The 19700-nt window shown below is 38.0% G+C and overlaps 1 protein-coding gene across 1 annotated transcript; it reads left to right on the plus strand.

The window, feature by feature from the left end:
- The first annotated feature begins 553 nt into the window (after window positions 1-553).
- LOC307120385 (CD48 antigen-like) lies at window positions 554-13234 on the plus strand. Its single transcript, XM_079807403.1, has 4 exons — window positions 554-793; window positions 4938-5258; window positions 11438-11749; window positions 11855-13234. The coding sequence occupies exons 1-4, from the start codon at window positions 745-747 to the stop codon at window positions 12004-12006; spliced, it is 834 nt and encodes a 277-aa protein (XP_079663529.1). The 5' UTR covers window positions 554-744; the 3' UTR covers window positions 12007-13234.
- Window positions 13235-19700: the final 6466 nt, after the last annotated feature.

Raw genomic sequence — 19700 nt, forward strand, 5'->3', positions numbered from 1 at the left:
GTTTGGACTGTCACTCCTCCACTACCTCCTTAAGGATGTTATTGTACCTTGTTAACTGTCAACTGTCAATAAAACTGTCTTGCTCACTCTGCATCTGGGTCCTCCATTTCAGAAGTCGTGACAGTAGCCCTATCATAGATTACCTAATCTGTTATTTTATTTTGTTGAAGTATTGCATAACTTTTTTGTTAAATTAATACAACCTACTTGTAAAACCATGGTTTCATAAGCTTTGGTTAATATAGTCACGGTTACAGTTTTACCATAGTATTACTACAATATTATTATGGTACAATCATGGTTTTTAAAACCGTGGTAGGCACCAAAAAAAACATTTACTACAATCATGGTTACTACAATTTTATTATAGTAAAACCATAGTTAATTTTCGTAACGGTATACACACTCTTATTCTCTTATCTTTATGCATGGCATGCATTTCAGAAACTAAAGCGAAAATGTTGTTTAAATTCGTCATTTTATATTTCTATTAACTCTGAACGAAAAGGGGAAACGACATTAATAAAAGTCGTGTTTTGTGTTTCCTGGGTTTAACTCGACAGAAACGAAAGGCGGCGCGCGCACGGGAGTTTATTCTCATTGACTACCGACCTTCACAAGCATCACTCACCGTGTAAACAACTCTTGTTGTCATTTGATTACAAAACGTGTGGGCTTTGAAGAGTTTTCAGCAGATTAATTTCCGTATCAATGTAATTTGAGACTAGGCGAACTTTTGAAGACATGCTTCGCCTGTTTGCTTCACTCTGTTATTCGTGGATGCATCTCAATGGTAAGTTATCTATATTGTGGCTTCAGCGTTTGTTGCTTTTAGTCGGAGGCGACTAAATAGTTTGCACTTAAATAGGCTATTCCATAAAAAAATAAGAACGGTCCATTTTAATTTTATAGCGACTTAGTTCTGTTTAGTTGACAAGAACTTCTCGTTACAAATATAGTGAAATGCTGAAAACGTCTGTCCACAAAATATTTTTTAAAATTATGCAAATATGAAAATAGAGTGAATTTGGCCTATGTAATTGATGTTATTCATATCCTTGTGGGAACATATTGATCTATAGGCGACTTTCATCTTTAATCTACTAAGTATGTGTTCAATACTAAAGCATTTTACCAATTGGGTCAGGGGATCTCTGGATAATCCGTAATTCGTTTGGAGTTATAAAACGAAAATACCGTTTTTCTGTTTTTTGTTTCTAAACGAAAAACCAAATAACCGTTTTTGGTGTCAGAATCAAAAAACGAAAAACCAATTAAAAACGGTCCGTTTTTCGTTTTGAACTTCAGTCAGTTCGTTTTTCGTTTATAAACCAAAAACGGAAGTCACGTGGTCTATTCCTTTTTTGGAAGCGAAAGTTACCGGTAACACTTTCAAAATAGAAGTAACTATGGTTAACGAGGTGATTGTAGACTAACTATAACGTTTTTTAGTGCCACTAAAGTAGCACTGGGTGTGAGAAAAAAAAAACACTTAAGTTAACTGAAATAAAAATTAAAACTAATAAAATAATAACTCTGGCTGTTAGGGAGAATTAAACATTTGTAAGAACATTGGTGACCTGTAACTTCAGATTAAGACAAGTGAACTAATTTTATATGTAGCTTAGGATAGCAGGAAGCCTATTTATTTATAAGTTTCTATTATTTAATTCACATTTTAGTTTTGTAACATATGTCTTGCTATGTGGAAGCTCAACCAGCAGAGGTCACTCTACCCCCTTCTGCGCACCGACTCTTTCTGTGGGACAACAGGCAACAAGGGTTTGACCTTTTGACTTGACTGTTTATATCAGATAGAAGGCAAGCACTGCTACCAACAGAAGCTAATCACTGAGTTTGAAGGGTGTGCAGAATTTCACGTGCCTTCCAGCTCCTCCTTCTATGGCACTATAGCTGTTAAAAACTCTCAGCTTCCACCATCTACTGTTACCCCTTCTGTGTCAAAACAAAACTCTTCCAAAACAAATCTATAAAGTTGTATACCTTTTATTTTCATTCGCATTTTTCTCCAGTGTAATATACTTATTATGTTAGTAAAGTAGATGAAATATTTTTTATGCAGCTTGTAGTTCTCATTAGTTATGTAGACCTACTTGTGTGTGAAACCTAGCCTTACTCAGTCAAAAATTATATCTAGCCCTGGGACTTTCAGATCTTTTAGTGCTTTTTTGGGTTTAATTCTGTTTGATGAACCACCAGGGAAAGGCAGTGCTCTGTACTCTTGGTACTTGTGTAAAGTAAAATAAAAGTGAAGTTAAATTATTCAGTTTTGGTACTCTGGTACTACCCTAGTACTCGTGTCAGGGCCTCCCAGAGTTTCCCCAATACCTAGATGATGTGAGCCTGTGCACTGTGTGCTGGGTTTAAGGACTGATGATAGTAGCAAGACTGGCCCCAGTCACCTACCATCACTCTCTCTTCAAATAAATGCTGGACTGGCAGGACACCACTCCTTCCTCCGGCACCATAAAAGGGCCTTTGTTGTCACTTTCAGATATTTACATCATGGTTTATGGTAAGCCACATCTTTGAATTGTGGCACTACTTTTGTGGAATTGGATGATGTCAACTTATGTCTTTAAATACAAATGTACATCACAATGTACAAAGGTACAGTGAAGCAGGGCTCTGCATTGCAACTCTTTCACTTGCATATATGCCCTTAAATGATTTACAAGCATATTGGGTCAGTGAAGACTAAAACCTACTGTAAATGTTATAGTCAAGTCATCTTCATTTATATAGCGCTTTTAACAATGTAGATTGTTTCAAAGCAGCTTTACAGAGATTTTTTTGTGTCTGGACCACCACTGTACAACCATGTTCACATTGCATAGGCCTATAAATGAAAAACACATCTTTAGAAGAGGCTTCATTTAATGGGTGATTTTCACATGGTTTTTACTCGTTTTACAATAATAGTCACTTTCAAATCCAGACTCAAAACACATCTGTTTAGCTATGCATTTAATGAATGAGCACTGTGCCAATGTTCGTCCGACTGTACTGTACTGTATTTTATTTTATTTTTTTCTTAACTGTTTTAATTATTCTTATTTCTTTTTATTATTTTTTAATTTCTTCTATGTAAAGCACTTTGAATTGCCACTGTGTATGAAATGTGCTATATAAATAAACTTGCCTTGCCTTGCCTTGCCTAGGTTTTAGTCTTCACTGACCCAATATGCTTGTAAATCATTTAAGGGCATATATGCAAGTGAAAGAGTTGCAATGCAGAGCCCTGCTTCACTGTACCTTTGTACATTATGATGTACATTTGTATTTAAAGACATAAGTTGACATCATCCAATTCCACAAAATTAGTGCCACAATTCAAAGATGTGGCTTACCATAAACCATGATGTAAATATCTGAAAGTGACAACAAAGGCCCTTTTATGGTGCCGGAGGAAGGAGTGGTGTCCTGCCAGTCCAGCATTTATTTGAAGAGAGAGTGATGGTAGGTGACTGGGGCCAGTCTTGCTACTATCATCAGTCCTTAAACCCAGCACACAGTGCACAGGCTGACATCCTCTAGGTATTGGGGAAACTCTGGGAGGCCCTGACACGAGTACTAGGGTAGTACCAGAGTACCAAAACTGAATAATTTAACTTCACTTTTATTTTACTTTACACAAGTACCAAGAGTACAGAGCACTGCCTTTCCCTGGTGGTTCATCAAACAGAATTAAACCCAAAAAAGCACTAAAAGATCTGAAAGTCCCAGGGCTAGAGTTAATTTTTGACTGAGTAAGGCTAGGTTTCACACACAAGTAGGTCTACATAACTAATGAGAACTACAAGCTGCATAAAAAATATTTCATCTACTTTACTAACATAATAAGTATATTACACTGGAGAAAAATGCGAATGAAAATAAAAGGTATACAACTTTATAGATTTGTTTTGGAAGAGTTTTGTTTTGACACAGAAGGGGTAACAGTAGATGGTGGAAGCTGAGAGTTTTTAACAGCTATAGTGCCATAGAAAGAGGAGCTGGAAGGCACGTGAAGTTCTGCACACCCTTCAAACTCAGTGATTAGCTTCTGTTGGTAGCAGTGCTTGCCTTCTCTTTGATATAAACACAAGTCAAAAGGTCAAACCCTTGTTGCCTGTTGTCCCACAGAAAGAGTCGGTGCGCAGAAGGGGGTAGAGTGACCTCTGCTGGTTGAGCTTCCACATAGCAAGACATATGTTACAAAACTAAAATGTGAATTAAATAATAGAAACTTATAAATAAATAGGCTTCCTGCTATCCTAAGCTACATATAAAATTAGTTCACTTGTCTTAATCTGAAGTTACAGGTCACCAATGTTCTTACAAATGTTTAATTCTCCCTAACAGCCAGAGTTATTATTTTATTAGTTTTAATTTTTATTTCAGTTAACTTAAGTGTTTTTTTTTTCTCACACCCAGTGCTACTTTAGTGGCACTAAAAAACGTTATAGTTAGTCTACAATCACCTCGTTAACCATAGTTACTTCTATTTTGAAAGTGTTACCGGTAACTTTCGCTTCCAAAAAAGGAATAGACCACGTGACTTCCGTTTTTGGTTTATAAACGAAAAACGAACTGACTGAAGTTCAAAACGAAAAACGGACCGTTTTTAATTGGTTTTTCGTTTTTTGATTCTGACACCAAAAACGGTTATTTGGTTTTTCGTTTTGAAACAAAAAACAGAAAAACGGTATTTTCGTTTTATAACTCCAAACGAATTACGGATTATCCAGAGATCCCCTGACCCGATTGCCCCATCCATATTTTTTATGCATCCTGATACAAATCACTACATTCTGTGTTAGCTACTTAAAAAAAAATATTTTAAAACGTTTTTTTTTAAAAATCAATTTAAGTAGTGGTTAGTGCTCTTTTTTCAGGTATTTTTCATTTGACTATAACTTTGTTTTGCTCTCCAGGTGTGTTTGGTGATGAAGTGAAGTCAGTGTCAGTGATGGAGGGAGATTCTGTCACTCTAAACACTGATCTCACTCAAATACAGAGAAATAAAATACTGTGGAAGTTTGGAGATCAAGGTGCTCTCATAGCTCTTTTAGATGCCAATCAGGACTCATTATTTAATGGTCCTGACGAGATATTCAGAGACAGACTGCAACTGGATCATCAGACCGGATCTCTGACCATCAACAACATCAGAACCACAGACTCTGGACCTTATGAACTAAACATCAAGGGAATGCCAGGGGACCAAGTCAAGAAAATTAATCTTACGGTCTATTGTGAGTAACTTGTCCATTTCAATTTTTTTTATTGGTACAAAATCACAATATTTAAATATTTATGATTTATATAATATTGGTCTCATTTGGGAGAACCATGCACTTAAGATGTTTGCACTTGTTCCTGTTAGTATTGTTGTTATGACAATTTCTTGAACTGAAACATCTGTCAGATGTTTCAGTTCTAGAAACATAATTTCAATCTGATTTCTGTGCTCATGCTGAGTTGTATGCACACATTGTTTTTTAATTTTGCCTGAATGGATTTTCTGCCTTTTAAAATTTTCTGAAACACCTAATTTTTAAAGCCTCTCCAAAGGTAATACAGAGGACCAGTGGCGGCTGGTGATAATTATTTTTGGGGGGGCGTATTTTTTTTGGGGGGGGGACAGTGTCTTCACTTTTATCTTTTTACACATTCATTTCCCACATATAATTGAATGAGGAAAGGAAAAACAAAAGAAAACAGCAACAACAGACTAGCATGCTGACTACTTGAACATCAATTTTGCTCTCCTTTCTTTCTGGCCAGCAAATTTCTCGCCAAAAACAGCAACAACAACCGCAACATAAAGGGGTTTGCAATACAGATGTTATTTACAACATGACATTGTGTAGCAGCCACATGCTGGACTGCATCTGCTGAGGCAGCGGCAGAAATGTAGGCCGGTATGAGCGGCTTTATTCCATGCTTTCGTTTCCGCCGTTTTCAAAACATCTGCCATCTACGTGCAGACTGACTGTCCAAATATGATTTTTGTGCATATCAGATTGAAATCTGATCAGATTTAGCTAGTGTGAATGGTCAAAAACCAAATGCAACTTTTACAAATCCGTTTTCGAGCTACATTCATATGTGGTTTAAAATCTTATTCAAAACGAATTTCTGGAAATCTGTTTCAGTCTGACCGTTCTGATCGGATTTCACATGGTTTATGTCACTTTCTTACGTCACGTAAAACAATGTCAGACGTTGTTATAGGAAAGTCACTGCAAAAAAATAGGAAAGTCACTGCAGAAACAATCTTGTGAGGTAAAGTGCCTGACGAGCAGAAAATGACCGGCAGAACAAAATAAGTCCACACATACAGCATCCTACATTTCTGCCGCTGCCTCAGAAGACGCAGTAGCCCAGCATGGCGGCTACACATTATCATGTGAATCATGTAAATAAGACAACATCTGTATTGCAAATCCCCTCTATGTTGTGGTTGTTGTTGTTTTTGCCGTATGGAAATCGGATCTGAACAGTTGCAATACACAATGTGGACAATGGACATCAATAATTTTAGATCAGATTCCAATCGGAAACGCAAATAATCCGATTTGGAAAGACTGTGTGAACTAGTGATGGGCTAGTGATTTCAGTAAACAAGGCTTCGTTACATCATAATTGTTTCGAAATATTTTGAAATTTCAATGGTTCACCGCTGGGGGCGATCTCTGTGAACCCATGAATCATGCGGAGTCACTGAGATGGCCCCCCAGCGACAAATCGTTGAACAAGTTTCTATATCTATTACTATAAACGCACTTTTTACACATACACGAAGGTCAGCGTACAGTGTGCGTGATGCAAATTTCATCATCAGAAGAGTATGCGCTAGGGATGCAACAATACAGTTAGTCCACGCTTTAATACATACCTCGGGTTATAACCATGGTGTTCGGTTCGGTTCTGATGGCTTGTCACATCAGTTTTTTTATTTGCTATTCTATTCTTAGGCGACAGGGACAGCAAGAGGTTAAGCAGAAAAAATACTAATTTTTATTGCAATACTATTTCTTTTTTTTACTTAAAAAATTGAAAAACCTTACTTAAACTGAAAACTTTACTTAAAAAAAACCCCTTGTACACATTCCTAGTGTATTGTATAATATAAAATAAATATAAAGATTTACACTGGCAGCTCAGAGCTGTACAGCAGCATTTAAGTATGAGATTGAATGAATAAATGTAAAAATAAAACACTACATAGACTTCACTATAAAATATACATTGATTCTTATTAAAGCTACTGTTTTAGTTTTTCAGTCAAGTGCAAAAATGAAAATTCTGTCATCGAGAATTGAATACAGGTTTGGAACAATATTAGAGTGAGTAAATAAGGACATCATTTTAGAGGTGAACTGTCCCCTTAAGGACAGCGTGTTCACTAGGCTGCGCTGCTGTCAATTTAAGACCTGTGTGCATCTAATATACAGACACACGCCGATTTTACTTTCACTTTAGACATAACCGACTGTGTTTATGTTAACTTTGTGTGTATTTGACAGTAATAGCGTAGTAAGACGACTTAGTCCAGTAAGCGCGTGTTTGACAGGCGTTTAGTGCGCACGCTCGGAAAAGCGCCTGTTAAAACAGTGCATAAGCACGCGAATGAAATGTTTAACTGACAAGGCTGTAAAACGCATGCAAATAATGAACTTTCGTGTTTGTGAATAACTATAGTGTTCCGTGAGTATAACTCTACCACAACGTGTGATGTGAATGTATGTCGCGTTATTTGGGATTGAGGCAAATGATAGAATTTGTAGAAAAATAATTAATTCAATGCAAAAACGGAAAAAAAACGCAATTCACAAGCGCGTATTGAACCGTGAATGCCGTACCGAACGGTTCAATATTATATTGAGAATTGTGGCATCCCTAGTATGTGCACAAGGAAATGCACTGAACGCGCACCGCAGGATTTTTGTAACCATGCGTACAAACAGATTTACATGGGTTGTAACTTGTGGTGAGAGACTGCGCATGCGTCGAATACCTGTGTACGTGTACGAAAGATGTATGCTTTGCAAGGCTGTGCGCATACGCTCGCTTACACGTAAAACAAATATTTCCTGATCTCTGATGAATTTTATACTTTTGTAGACCTTTTAATAATGAGGTATTTGTATGATTGCAAGGAATAATATTAGTTAGTCTCTGTTTAGCTGACCCCCATAGAACAAACAAAACGAGCCTTAAAATTAAGGCTAAAATAATAAATATTATACAGACACTTTATATTTAAAGGTCCCGTTTTTCGTGTTTTTTTGAAGCTTTGATTGTGTTTACAGTGTGCAATATAACATGTGTTTACAGTGTGCAATATAACATGTGTTCATGTTTCACGTGTAAAAAAACACAGTATTTTTCACACAATTTACTTATCTGTATACAGCTGTTTTCACTGTCCTCAAAACGGCTTGAAAGATTTCCCTGTTCTATGAAGTCCCTCCTTCAGAAATACGTAACGAGTTCTGATTGTGCCAGCGGTTCCCGTGTTGTGATTCGACAGCAGCTTAGGGCACGCAGAGCGCACGTTACCGGAAAGGTCACGCCTCTCACCATAACGGGGATGCATGCGCTCAATGATCTCTAAGTACAGCGTCCCTGGGAAAGCCAAACAAAGGTGACTTGACTCCGGGATGAAAATAGCAGCGTCTCGACGACATGGCAACAAACAAACTATGCGAACGCAACCGAACGCAACACTTCTTATTCTCCACGCGGGAGCAACAAGACCACGCCCCCTTTTTCGCACATTCTTGTGGGCGGAGGTTAGTCGACATACTGCTCTACTGATGTAATTAAAGCAGGAAATACCAGGATGTAGTCCTAACCAGCCGTTCGCTGTAGGCTTTGAAAGGGAACTTCTGTTAAATAAAATATCTCGCTTGGCATTGAACTTTGAGCTTTATAATTTTACAGGTATTATAAATGCTCTAACAGCAACATTACACACTAACTAAAGTTTGAAAAATGGGATCACGAAGAACAGGACCTTTAATGATATTACGTGATTCACGAGTTCACACGTACATCAAATTAAATGGAGTAAAGATTATGCGTATTTGGCGTGCTGTCCGGGGGAGGGCTCCGGGCTCGGAATTTGGCCCGAACCCAGAGTATCCCCCCCATGATAAAGATAGTCTAGAACTAGACTGTATTTTATTATGGATTGTATTGACGACTAATGAGTTTATTAAATCAAAGTGAGGAGATGGGGTGGTGGAGGGATGCTAAAAATAAAAACGGTCAAAGAAAGAAGGTGAATATGCTGTATATATACACACACACCTCTTATCGTTGATTAAATCGATTGGCTTGATGTGCTCCACATGTGTTTAATTAGGTTTAATTATCTGAGGGTGCTCCACTTTGGTTTGATTAGGTTACATTATCTGCCGTGCTCCATTGTTTAGATAGGTTTCATTATCTGGACGTGCTCCTCCCGAAATTAGTTACTAAAACTTCACTTAGTGTAGTAATGTTAGTTTGTGTTGGAAGAATGAGGCGGGAACGGCGAACATTCAACAACTTTAATAAAATAAATGAACACAAAATGAAAGTAAAAGCGGCAGCCCCTCATGGACGACTGCCGCGTACACACAAAACAAATTCGTAAATAAAACACAACTTAAAATCCAGGCCTGGTCCTCTCTCGTCCTTCACTCTTGTCGCTCCTCCGTGAGACACGAGGCCGACGGCACGCAGCTGGTGCTCATCATCACTAATGACCGCGGCCTCGTCCCGCTCTTACAGTCCCTCAGCCTCGCTTCTCGCCACAATTAGTTAATTGCGTCTGGTAAATTATACTTTCGATAAAACATTTGCAATGTGTTTGTAAAAGCTGTTTTTATGCATTTTTGGCGTGAGCTTTTATTGGATTTACACTGTTCTGTCCAGCAGGGGTCACCAACATGTGGTGTTTCAAACGCATTTTGCAAAACAATTGGTTCAATTTGTTTCTCCCATCATTAGTGTGGGCTATTAGCCTGACGTTGTCATACTCAATTCTAGTCAGAATATGAGTCTGATACTGCTCCGTTGGGCTGTGATTATGGGGCGTGTTTCAACCGAACCAGGAAATACCTCAATTGGATAGACCTACAACCAATCAGAGCAACGGAGCGACGCATAACGTTAGTTGTCAAATGTCAACAGAACTCAACTCCACACAGTGTTGCCAAGTCTGCGGTTTTCCCGCGGGCTGTTTTTCCATGTCCGCAGGACCCCAATTATGTGATATTTAGACCCAGGAATACGAATTCTAGCAGACAACCCTGCCAAAAAAACACACATTTTACCCCCCAAACGCCATTTTTTCCGGAGAAAAAAGGTTTGGCTGGCATCCAGGCTAGTGAACTATAGCCTTAAGGCCTGTACACTCTGGGACGAATATCGCCCGTGCTTATCGCCAGCGTTTATCGTGATGTTTTTCGGCGCGTCTTGAGTGTGCAAATTCATTGAATGTGCAAATTCTGTAGATAGCGCTTCCGGTACACAAGGTGGTGCTGCGGCACTTTACGCTTCTGACACTCGCTTGTCACGCAGAAGAAGAAGAGACAGTATTTACATGCTTGCCAAAACCATTCACACACTTTTTGCTAACTGACAAGCAGCATTAGCAGCTCATCTTCTTCTTTGTCTGCTTACTACTTCTTCGTTGTATCAATGTGTGCTCGGCAAGACCGTTTTGTGCTTGAGCGCCACCAAGTCGTGTTTTACTGTAACTTCAGTAGCTCCAGGCACATGACTCGCTGATCTCATTGGTCGGACAGCTTTTAGCGCGCCAAGTCAAAATAAAAAAAAAGAACCAGAGGCGTTTTTTTTTTAAATTGCACTTTTACGCCTGCCGTTTTGCGCGTCGGTACACTCACATTGGCGCCCTTTGTTTAGTCACGAGGCGTTAAACGTCACTACTACACTACTAACCACTGTGATCTGAGCCGTTAGAAAACCCTGGACAGCACCACCTGCTGGTCATGAAATAAGGACAAATATTTCTGCTTGTCAGTTATAACTTCTGAATTTGTGGGCCTCTTTAGATTCTTTGGAACATACAGTGTCAAATGATACCGAGTTTTATAGGTCATCCATAATGCATATCAGTCATGTAACCGGTCCTACACAACCCACTCTGAGTGGGATTCAAACCGGGGTCTCCAGCATGGGAGGCGGGCGCTCTAACAAGGACGCCAAAGACCATAGCCGTTAGCGTGCCTTTTGAGGCCAGGGGAGTGAGGTTTACACGCAGAACTCTTACTGTCCTACGTCTGTTACATATACAAATGCTAAATAAAGTCTGATCAATTATAAATCGAGATATTACTTTATACAACTATAGATTGAGAGATTACACAAATATTGCCATTGTTTTAGTTTATTATTATTTCTGTTTATTTTCCAGCTCAACTGCCTGTTCCTGCCATCACCAGAGACTCTTCACAATGTTCTTCATCTTCTTCATCATCATCATCATCATCATCATCAAATTGTTCACTGCTGTGTTCAGTGGTGAATGTGAATTATGTGACTCTCTCCTGGTACAAAGGAAACCGTTTATTGTCCAGCATCAGTGTGTCTGATCTCAGCAGCAGTATCTCTTTACATCTGGAGGTGGAATATCAGGATAAAAACACCTACAGCTGTGTGCTCAACAATCCCATCAGCAACCAGACCACACATCTGAACATCAGTGGACTCTGTCAGCCATGTCCAGGTATGTCAGTGTTGATATTAGCATCTGTTTGGTAACAGTATAAAAACCTCCTTACAAATGAACCTCCTTTAATAACCTAATTGAAATCCTAATTCTTTCCTTTAGAAATCCACTGTTGTGGTTATATGGACGATGCGATCCGATTGGTCATCACCGCTCTGGTGGGTGTGGCTGCTGTTGCTTTTGTGGTTTATGACATCAGATCCACAAATGCAAAGCAGGAGAGGACAGAACAGACATCATCACAAGGCCCGTAATGATAAATCATACTGCATGTTCTCACACAAACAAGACCAACAAGACTCATTTTCTTATGAGTCATGTGTATTATACAGATATGCAAACATTCACATTCAACATGGCACCAATAATCAATTGTTAAACAACTGGATTCAACATATGATTCAAAAACAGTCCACCATCACAATGCACAATCTTTGTTTTGAAGTCATTTAGAACCATTCACTTTGCTCACAGCCATCAAGTAGTCCACATATACACAGAACACAAACCCTCTGTAGACAATGAAAACATTCAAATAAGCAAACCATAACCATCTAAGCACTCATTAACAAAGCAAAAGTACTAATGATAATTACTTCCAAATGAGTTTTAGAACTAACAAATTACTCTAAACACGAGGGTAGAGAATTAACTATCTCTGTGAAGTTGGCACCCCATGAAACAAAATAATAAATGAATCCCCAAAACTATGCCATTCGTTTGTGCTCGGTTTGTGCCAGTTTGTGCAGCTAAAATAAACCCATTTCAGATTAGTCCATACAAATCACACTCGACTTAACCACTAACATCAGTCAACCACTGACTACTGACTCAACACCACTTTAAAACAAAATCACAGATGAGTTCAATACCGCAATCTGCACAATTTACATCAACAAAATATGCATTTTTGTGCAAATATAGTAGCAAAGATCAATTGAGAGAGAAGAACTGAGACACTTTAACCATTAAGAAGGTTTAATGTGCTTCTGCAAAAATAAACATGGAAAACAGTCACACGGAACTGATGCCTGATGCCCTCAGGAACCACAAGTGACATAATTCCGCTTATTTGCATGTGAACGTGGTGAGAGAGATAATGTGTGAAAACCAGAGCAGAAACTTACCAGTGCATTGGAAAGTTTGTTTTTAATAGTGGACAACGACATTCAGACCTGCTTTAATGTCACAAGGCCTTAAAAACTGATAACGTCCATTTTTTGGAAGTGTATTTTAACTATTCAATATGTCCAAAATCTGTTCAAATATGCTTCCCTAGATTATGATTTATGTGCTCCTCACCTATTTCTGGCTCACCATCACTAGAAGCTGCTGTGAAAACCTCTATTATTTAGCAATCTGTGTATCTGATCAGGAAATACCAACATACCTCTAATATAACAGCTCTGTTTCCTCGCTGAACTCTGATGTTCTCGCTGATGTTAAATGTCTTTAATGTCTAGTAAAGGTGATTGAAATCCTCTATGTCTCCAGAGATCGATTCATGAAATGGTCTCCTCCCAATAACACTGTGCTTTAAAAATACACTGACATTCATAATACTTGCATTTTTGAGTATTTGTATATGCATTTTAGTGGCTCATGGTGTGTATTGTTTTCTCTCTTCTCTGCTGGGGTGCTTTCCCAAAAGCATAATCAACTATGGTCGCAAATTACGTTTTTACAAACAGTTCAACAATTTGTGTTTCCCGAAACCATATTTCATTCGCAAACAGCATTGCAAGCTTTTGTGGTTGGAACTACAGCTCTCCGCCTTTGGTTAGAAACAGAGTTTCTTTTTAGTTTGAGGTGTCAACATCATTGATTTCACCACAGTTTGGCTGCATTTTATTCAGAGTTATCCCACTTCACCTTCCACTTTGAAAGATTTGGAAAACTTTAAGTTTTGTTCAGATGGTTAACCCTTCTCCGGCCTTCGTTTGGGAATTACACTCAGGGTCTTTGGGGTCCCCACAGACCCCAGGCAACAAAATGTAATTTTGTAACAAAACAATTATTTGTTTTAGAACAAATGTAATTTTACTCTGTTTATTAATGTTTTTACTCAACATCTGTACAGTTTTTGGAGTATTTATAATAGTTTTTTAATTTATATAAATAAAATTTCTAACTTTCATTCGTGGGGATAACATGGATAATTTGACATGGTTTAGTTTAAGATTTTTGCCCATCTTTTGGAAAATACAGGGAGTGTAGAATTATTAGGCACGTTGATTTTCTGATCATATTTTTTTTCCAGGCACATTTGACCAATTCCAAACCACAGTAATCCTAATAACTACTATTGATTTAGTATTTAATAATGTATAAGTGATATATAATTGTTCATGAAGGCTGGAAATGAAAAACACCTTATATTCAGGTGTGCAGAATTATTAGGCATGTTTTCTTTTACAGATAAATTGAGCCAAAAAAGAGATTTAACTCAGACTGAAAAGTCAAAAAGTATTAAATGCCCATGAGAAGGATGCAATACTAATGCAATACTAGACATTGCAGTTAAGGCATGACCATTGGACAGTGAAATGCTCGTTGGGTCAGCAGGGTCAGACAAAAACATGTGGCGGAGAAAAGACACCTGTTAACTGCAAAATAATTAAGAATTAAGGTGAAGAATTAAGGGTGAAACCATCAGGAACCCTTTAGTCTCCAGCGCCACCATTTTCCAGAGCTGCAACCTACCTGGAGTCTCCAGAAGTGCAAGGTGTCAGGATCTCAGAGACTTCAGTTAGGTAAAGAATCCTAAAAAATGACCCCCACTAGATAAGAATCACAAGCTGAAGTGTTGTAAAATACATGAAGCCTGCTTTTTTATAGGCTTTATAGGTTTTATAGGTTGAGAATGACTCTTGAAGGACCAGCACCACATCCTCTAGTACCACTGTTTGAAGAATTCATCTTCCAGAATCTGGCAGTACGTTTTGGGAGTTCATTTTAGTCCATCCTGAAGTCCGTTTTGCAGAGATGGACTAAAAATGAACTCCCAAAACGTACTGTCAGATTCTGGAAGATGAATTCTTCAAACAGTGGTACTAGAGGATGTGGTGCTGGTCCTTCAAGAGTCACTCTCAACCTATCTGTCCATAAAGCCTATAAAAAAACCTTTTTCATGTATTTTACAACACTTCAGCTTGTGATTCTTATCTAGTGGGGGTCATTTTTTAGGATTCTTTACCTAACTGAAGTCTCTGAGATCCTGACACCTTGCACTTCTGGAGACTCCAGGTAGGTTGCAGCTTTGGAAAATGGTGGCGCTGGAGACTAAAGGGTTCCTGATGGTTTCACCCTTAATTCTTCACCTTAATTCTTAATTCTTTTGCAGTTAACAGGTGTCTTTTCTTCACCACCTGTTTTTGTCAGATCCTGCTGACCCAACGAGCATTTCACTGTCCAATGGTCACGCCTTAACTGCAATGTCTAGTATTGCATTAGTATTGCATCCTTCTCATGGGCATTTAATACTTTTTGACTTTTCAGTCTGAGTTAAATCTCTTTTTTGGCTCAATTTATCTGTAAAAGAAAACATGCCTAATAATTCTGCACACCTGAATATAAGGTGTTTTTCATTTCCAGCCTTCTTGAACAATTATATATCACTTATACATTATTAAATACTAAATCAATAGTAGTTATTAGGATTACTGTGGTTTGGAATTGGTCAAATGTGCCTGGAAAAAAAATATGATCAGAAAATCAACGTGCCTAATAATTCTGCACTCCCTGTACAGTTTTAAAATAAAAAATAAAAAGACTTTTACCAGTAAATGGCTGCAGAGCTCCACTATTTGCTATGTGCTATTTGACTGAAAGACATCTTTTCACAAGTATTTTTCAGTTGGATTCATATCTAAATGTTATGAAATCACATTAATAACAATTAAAATTAATTAATTTTGTCAAAGTTTAGCATTTTTTTCTACTGAAAAAATATTTTTTTTCAATGATGTTACATTATGATTAGAATCAAACCTGAACAAGAGAAAAGTTGGAGTCTTTAGAGTTTATCATTTATTTCAAACATCTGATTTTCTTATAATTCTACAAATTTAATCTACACTTAAGTTACTAACTGTAACAGAACAAAAATGAACAGAAATTAAGTTATATTACATATTGAGTAAAAAATACACAACATGAACATCAAAATGTAATGAACTGAACAGCAATAACAAATGTATTCCTGTGTGTGTGTGTGTGAGCATGATCATTTTGCATTGTGGATGTTTTATGCATTGTTGGAAGTGTGCCACTTAATTTATATATGCGTGTTCAGTGTTGTTTCTGTTTTTGAGGATGAATTTTGTCCATTTTCTAAGAGTGTGACTTTTTTGTCACACGAACATAAAAACATATCAATCCAATTCATTTTTTTATTTGTAGATCTAGAGAGTGTTGACCAACGTACAAAGTCTCATGCCATTTGGACAAAGGGAAATTTTTTATTTTTTATTTGAGCAAACGTCTTTTGGGGTCAGAGAAGACCCTGAAGACCGGAGAAGGGTTAAATGACTCGTCACTCATTTCTGATTCTTTCACTTTCTATTTTACCCATGTATGCATGATTATGTATATGTGTTTGTTTAGATTAGTTGTGATTTAGTTAAATAAAGTGCATATTTTGATTCTGATCACTGCTTGTCAATCAACATCCCTTTAAAGATGCAATCTGAGCTACATGTTAAGAAAGAATTATTTTTCTGTGGCCACAAAAATATACTTTGAGATTTGAAAGATGATCAATACTGATTGTTCACTGGACGAACAGAATTGATTGTAATATTAATTCAGCTACATCAAGTTAATTCTGTTAACTGATCCAAATATTTCAAAGGAATTATTACAAGTTATAATTTCCCTTTTTGGCGAATTTGCTACATTGTCTTTGAGAAAATCCATGGCCGTCTGACATTCACTCGACCACACCAAGGGAACATGCGTCCTGGTAAGTACAGATAGTGGCTCAGCGTGGCAGGTGTAGTCATGGAAAAAAAAAACGTCTATAATAGCTGGTCAGTCTTAGAAACTGTCTGACTTTTTTTTACCTTAGTTGGGGTTTTGAAATCAGTCACTGCCCTCACTTTTGTCCTCATTTGGCAGGATCCCATTTGGGATGACATTGTAAACAAGAAAGGTGAGTTTGCCTGCAGAACTGGCATTTTGCAGGCGAAATATACAGCCTTGCAGATTCCAGCCTGGTAAGAACACCCTTCCAGTCAAAAAGGGGCTGCTCAAAAGTAAGTGATGCCATCACAATATCTCACGACTTGATGAGACCCGCAAGGACTGTGTTATCAGCCTCTGGAATTTGTTTTTACCACCTTTCTGGGCTTTGAAAATGTTAATTAAAGTGCTGTCTGTGAAGGGGTCAGAAAGCTCTCGGATTTCATCAAAAATATCTTCATTTGTGTTCCGAAGATGAACAAAGGTTTTACGAGTTTGGAACGACATGAGGGTGAGGAATTAATGTCAAAATCTTAATTTTTGGATGAACTATCCCATTTTTAATTCTCCGCCACACAAGTCAGGACAATTCAGTGGTGGAAAGAACATTCCTCTAGCCAGGAAGTCGAGAGATTCATCAGTGCTCGGGAGTCTATACGAGTCTTTGTCAATGAATATTTAGTGCGCCATAATTAACACAGAACCTTGGCTCACCTGATTGTTTTGGCATGATTACAACTGGAGAAGGGACCAGAAGCGGGTTCAATTATTCCTTCCCTTAACATATCCTTGATTTGAAACTCAATGAGCTCCTTTTTTAGCAGGAGAAGTGCAGTAAGGGGCCAGGCGAATCAGCTTTGCATCACCTGTATCGATCTAGTGCTCCACAAACATCTGTCAAACAAACCACTGAAGGTCTTGAGCAACTCAGGCAATTTATTTTTCTGCTCATTATTTAAGGATGCTTCTTCAACTTTCTCAGACAGGGTAGAAGAATTGACCCCCAAGTAGGGGTGTGCGATATTTACACTAATCAGGCATAACATTTTGACATTATGATCATTAATAACACTGATTATCTCTTCATCACGGCACCTGTTAGTGGGTGAGATATATTAGGCAGCAAGTGAACATTTTGCCTGTACAAGTGAACATTAATATAAGAGCAAAACTGCAGCTCTTGTGGGGTGTTCCCGGTCTGCAGTGGTTAGTATCTATCAAAAGTGCTCAAAGGAAGGAACAGTGGTGACCCGGCGACAGGGTCATGGGCGAACAAGACTCATTGATGCACGTGGGGAGCGAAGGCTGGCCCGTGTGGTCCGATCAAACAGATGAGCTACTGTAGCTCAAATTGCTCAAGAAGTTAATGCTGGTTCTGACAGACAAGTGTCATAATGTTATGCCTGATTGGTGTATGTGTTTCGGGTTTTTCTTGCATAAATCAAAGACTGAAGAGATGAATGACTTCTGATGAATGAATATGACTCTCTTAATGTTTTCAATATTTATATGTATTTTGTAGCATTTAGATAAGATTTTTTTATGTTCTTATTGTGACCCTGAATGTCACTGTGTGATTGATTTAGACTAAAATTCAAAAGGTAAAACATCACACAGAGAGTTGATCATCATAAATGTATTAAAGGGGCGATGAATTGAGAAATCAACTTTCCTTTGAGCCTTTGGTATATAAAAGTTCATCGTGATATAAGAAAATCCTGTAAGTTTCAGAGCTGAAAACGTCCTTGTTAGTCAAAGAAAAGCTTTTATAGACACCAGGCCCAGAAAACGAGAGATCTCAGAATATGTACACGATTGACGTAATAGGATGCAGAAGAACCGCCTCAAGCCTGCCCACCGACTCGTGGAGCTAAACGGGTCGCGATACAGAGCAGCTCACGTGCGTAAGACATTGCGTTTGTTCGCTTCATTTCACCGCCGAATCGATTGTAAACAAGATAGAGGTCGAGACTGGATTTGCAGACATATTGACATTAAAACACTATGCTGTGCCTTCTACAGGAAAAGTGCAACACACTTATGTGAGTAAAACATGTTTTTATATGTGTTAGTATTGCATTATACAGATCGTTTGATATCTATTGATTACATACCTTAGCACGCTGTCACAGGCTGGAGAAGGTGTTATTGGTTCATTCGTGATCAGACTCGGACTTGTAAGGCCAGCTCGCAAAGCCCAAAGTCCCAGGGCTATGTGCTTTTTCTTAGACGGGCTATAGTGAAATAACATTTCTTTTTTTTGTATGTGTGTACGGTTCACGGTTATATCCACTGATGATTGGGCGAAATGATACAGAAATAACATTCCAATCAATCGCGGGTGGATGAGAGATGAATCGTGTTTGTTAGATAAAGATATTTTGCGAGTCCTGTGAGCGATTCCGCAGAGGCTTTCAAAACAATTACCCACATGTACTGACAGTGGAGCGGAACTCATTAAATATGCAAATCTTATCCAATCCTAGCCATGGGCGTTTACTTCCAAGTCTTCAGTGCGGCAAGCCCATCAAAACCGATCGTTTTTCAGAGGGCCTCAAAACCAAGGCAGAAAATAGCCTATTACTTATTCATTATGATGTTTCTGAATGTAAAAACCATGCAAAGAAATCATGTTGACCTCAGACAACAGTATAAAAAAAATTAAAAAGCCAGTTCATGACACCTTTAAATGGATTTTAATCAGTGGTTTATGACCCTTCTACATGTCATCTTTAAATCATTTTAACAGTGCATCTCTCCTAAAGACCGAGCTGGAGTGCCAACTAGTGACTGAACATGGAAAAACAACCTAAATATTTTGGTACTAAATCTTCCAAAACACTCTTTAGTTTCACATAGTTTCTATATGTATTTTCAGTGGCTCATTGTATTGTTTTCTCTCTTCTCTTCTGGTTATCATGACCTGTTTGCTCCTACTAGATGCCGTAACAATACAGAATACAGATCTTTTGTGTATCCTGATGAC

This window comes from Gobio gobio (genome assembly GCF_949357685.1).
Source record: "Gobio gobio genome assembly, chromosome: 24".
NCBI lineage: Eukaryota > Metazoa > Chordata > Actinopteri > Cypriniformes > Gobionidae > Gobio > Gobio gobio.